Source organism: Dermacentor albipictus, unplaced genomic scaffold, assembly GCF_038994185.2.
Source record: "Dermacentor albipictus isolate Rhodes 1998 colony unplaced genomic scaffold, USDA_Dalb.pri_finalv2 scaffold_46, whole genome shotgun sequence".
NCBI classification, from domain to species: domain Eukaryota; kingdom Metazoa; phylum Arthropoda; class Arachnida; order Ixodida; family Ixodidae; genus Dermacentor; species Dermacentor albipictus.
Window position 1 is genome coordinate 695,770 of NW_027225600.1, and position 4,246 is coordinate 700,015.

Genomic DNA, 4,246 nt, shown 5'->3' on the forward strand with positions numbered 1-4,246 from the left:
AAACTTCTTACTTAGCACATATTGCTAATTCAATTTCCAATTTCAATATTCCCATTTCCTCCCTCGCCTTTTTTCCCCTCTTCTGTGCAGGTATTGCTTGCCTATGTCTACAAGAACCATCAAGCGTGGCCTGTGACAGCAAGCTTTTGTGGGCAGCAAGTGCTCTCCTACGAAGGCTGGCCTGCTCTGGCAGCGGCGGCAATCATCTTCAATATTTATCCATGATCAGCTTTGCTGCTGTTTGTCATTCTTGTTAATTACTTTCTGCATCTTTTCTCATTTATTAGGTAATAAAGTATGAGTATGTGACGTGGTGTGAAGTTGTCTTGCTGCATTTTCGCTTGCAGTCATCTTTTATGCATGAAAAGCTCATCGTACAGTTTATGAAAAAAAATAACAGCACATTATGATTTATCTTTCAGTTCTGGTTAAGTGCAATGTACAAGGAATTCACTAATGGACGATATGCCGAAGAACTGGCCATTATTTCTGCATGATGCTGTGCAAGCATGTGGCGTTACCTTACAAGAGACACCCACAAAGTAAGTTACAATTTACTTTTAAATGAAGCATGGACATCAGAAAAAATATATTTATATTGGTAGTTTGAGTGGTTCGCAGAGTGTTTTTCCAGATGTGTACTATCCTTTATTTCTTAACTCATTGCAGCACAGCGTTCTGTTTCGTATACTGCTGTAAGGCTATTGTGCCCCCTCTAGCTGAAAACAGTGTAATTCTTGCCTGAACTGCACCATCACTCACATTTTTCTTTGCTAGAAACTATTTCAATTTGGTGGAGACCCAGCAGGGTGAAGTTTTGTCAATAATGACGCGTTTCATGCAGAGATGTTCTTGTTTAGGTCAATGGGCGAACATTGGAATGATAGCATACAATACAGATCTTTTATTTCCAAAATACTGACAGGTGGCATCCAATTAATTGGTCTAATTAAAAAGCACTAATTGACCAATGAGGCTGTACTACACTATTCCCATGGTTCACATCTGGAAAAATTACCTGTGCATCACTCTATCCGACAATATAAATTTTTTTTCTGATGTCCATGCCTCGTTTAAAATAAATTGTAATTGTGGGCGAACGTCGGGTTACTGTAACAGCTGCTGCAAAAATTTGAGGGAATGTCTAATAAAAGTCTTCAGTTGTTCTTCTCAAGCTGTCCATTAGCCAACTTTTAGCGTAACGTTAGCAGGGCTTACTGAAGTATTTCTAGACGTCCATGGCTACAAAATGTCTTGATCAAGACAGCTACTAGGCTTTTGAATTAGCCGTTCAAGACTTCTTTTAGACATCAAATAGCTGCTTGCATGTTTCGTAGGTATTTGTCACCACAGGTCCACCAGTTTACGCACGCCCACGTCGCCTGTCTCCGCAAAAGCTGCAAGCAGCTCGACAGGAATTCGACCACATGCTCGAGGTCGGCATAATCCGCCCGTCCGCTAGTCCGTGGGCGTCTTCTCCACTGCACATGGTGCCGAAGTCTGCACCAGGAGACTGGCGACCCTGTGGCGACTATCGAGCCCTCAACCAAGCAACCGTGCCCAACCGCTATCCGGTACCTCACATTCATGATGTCACGTCCAGCCTACATGGTACGGCGATTTTCTCCAAGGTCGACCTCGTGCGGGCGTACCATCAGGTCCCCGTGGCTCCAGAGGATGTATCGAAGACGGCGGTAACCACGCCCTTCGGCCTGTTCGAGTTCCTACGCATGCCGTTCGGCCTGCGAAACTCCGGACAGACATTCCAGCGTTTTATCAACGGCGTTTTGCATGGCGTCGACTTCTGCCATGCATACCTCGACGACCTACTCATCGCAAGCACTTCACCGGACGAGCATGAGGCGCCCCTGCGATCCGTGTTTCAGCGCCTGGTGGAGCATGGCATCCTGGTGGACACGGACAAGTGCGAGCTGGGTGCCGAGAAGCTGACTTTTCTTGGCCATGTTGTTTCAAGCTCTGGCATGCAACCTCATCCTGACAAGGTTAAAGCTGTCGAGAAGTTTACACGACCCACCACTAAACGCCAGCTCCGCGAGTTCCTTGGCCTTGTAAATTACTACCGACGCTTCGTACCTCGGTGCGCGGCCGTTCTACACCCTCTCCACCTCCTGCTGTCGACACACGAAGGTGCTGCTAGGTAGCTGCTGTGGGCGGACGACGCCGAAGCGGCTTTTCAAGAGATCAAGAGACACCTTGCCGACGCCACACTTCTCGCCTACCCGCAACCGGGAGTCCCACAGGGCGTCATGGTCGACGCCTCGGACGCAGCTGTGGGTGCTGTCCTTCAACAACTCAACAAAGGAGTATGGCAACCGATCGCTTTCTTTTCTCGGAAATTGACACCCACCGAGCAGCGTTACAGCACTTTCGGACGTGAGCTGTTGGCCGTCTACGCAGCAATCCGGCACTTTCGTCATTACTTAGAAGGGACGGAATTCTTTGTAATGACTGATCACAAGCCTCTCACTTACGCCTTACGCTCCCTCAAATCTGATGGAGGCATGCGCACAGCCCGCGAGCTGCGGCAGATGTCCTACATATCGGAATTCACCACGGACATTCGCCACATAAAAGGAGTAGACAACGCTGTCGCCGATGCTCTGTCGCGCAACCCAGTAAATGCCATCACTCACACGGGAATAAACCTCGCAAAAGTTGCGGCCGCTCAACGCGACGATGACGAACTGCGCCGCTTGCAGAAAACATCGACGTCACTCATCCTACAGTGGTTTCCTTTACCCGGAGCAGGAGACATTTGTTGCGATACATCTACAAGTAGCCCTCGACCATTCGTGCCTGCTTGCCTCCGTCGGGAGGTATACGCTTCGTTAGATGAGCTTTCACACCCAGGAATTCGGGCGACCCAGAAGCTGCTCACGGCACGTTTCGTATGGCCTGGCATCAACCGCGATTCCCGACAGTGGACTCGCGAGTTTCTTAGGTGTCAACGGTCCAAGGCTCAGCGTCACACGGTGACACCGTTTGAGACTTTTCCAGGGCCAGATGCTCGATTCGACCACATCCATATGGACATAGTCGGACCATTGACACCTTGCCAGGGCCAAACGTACTTGCTCACTTTGGTCGACCGTTTCACGCGGTTGGCAGAAGCTATCCCGATTCCCGACATCACAGCCTAAACTGTTGCTCGCGCTTTTGTCAACCACTGGCTATGTCGTTTTGGTGCACCTTCCTCCATTACAACGGACAGAGGAAGCCAATTTGAGCCTGCGTTGTTCGCCAGTCTGACGAAACTCATCGGCGCCTCACGCATCAGGACTACGGCCTACCACCCGATGAGCAATGGAATGGTCGAGAGGTTTCACCGGCAGCTGAAAGCAGCACTTATGGCAAGTGAACATGACTCTTGGGTGGAAGCATTGCCTGTCGTGCTCTTGGGCATACGCACAGCGTGCAAGGCAGATATCGGCTGCAGCGCTGCGGAACTTGTCTACGGCACGACGCTACGTCTGCCCGGGGATTTCTTCGCATCTGGCCAACAGCAAGCTCGCATTTCCGCCAGCGACTACGCATCTCGCCTCCGTGACATCATGAACAAGCTTCGAGCTACACCTCCGCGACAGCCCACAGAGAGGAGGACACACGTGAGCAACGAGCTTGAGTCATGTAGTCACGTCTTTCTGCGGAACGACGCTGTACGACGACCGCTACAAGCACCGTACGATGGGCCATTCGAGGTTCTCCGTCGTGGGCGGAAGACGTTCACTATCGAAATGCGGGGGCGGCGGGAAGTTGTCTTGTTGGGCAGACTTAAACCTGCGTACATGGAAACGCAGTCTATGACACCCACCTCCACCCCGTCGCCTGGAACCCATACAAAAGTGCCTCGTCCCAGGGCAGCGGTTTCCACCAGGGCGGACAACGCAGCCACGCCTGATACTCGCACCTACCACACGCGCAGTGGCAGACGTCGAAATGCGCCAAATCGCCTCAACCTCTAATCACACGAGTGTTTTGTCGTGTTGGTTCCGTTCGTGTTCTCACTAGGGGGGGGGGGGGGGAGTGCTGTAGTGAACGCAAAACTGCCGCGGATAAGCCGCGGTGCTGCCAGCGCGGAACAGAGCCCACCGCAGTCGACCGTGTAGCCAGCCGGCCGCCGATAGAGGGCCGGCGCACAAAGAATAAAGATCAGTTGGCACCGAGACTCCAAGCCCCACGCCTCGTCTCTGCTTTCCTCGCGCGTGCCAATATGTTCACGGCTTAC

General features: G+C 51.3%; 1 protein-coding gene across 1 annotated transcript; it reads left to right on the top strand.

The window, feature by feature from the left end:
- Nucleotides 1–3,317: 3,317 nt before the first annotated feature.
- On the top strand, nucleotides 3,318–3,983 carry LOC139052954 (uncharacterized). Its single transcript, XM_070530100.1, has one exon. It carries the CDS (start codon nucleotides 3,318–3,320, stop codon nucleotides 3,981–3,983), a length of 666 nt encoding a protein of 221 aa, XP_070386201.1.
- The last annotated feature ends 263 nt before the right edge of the window (nucleotides 3,984–4,246 follow it).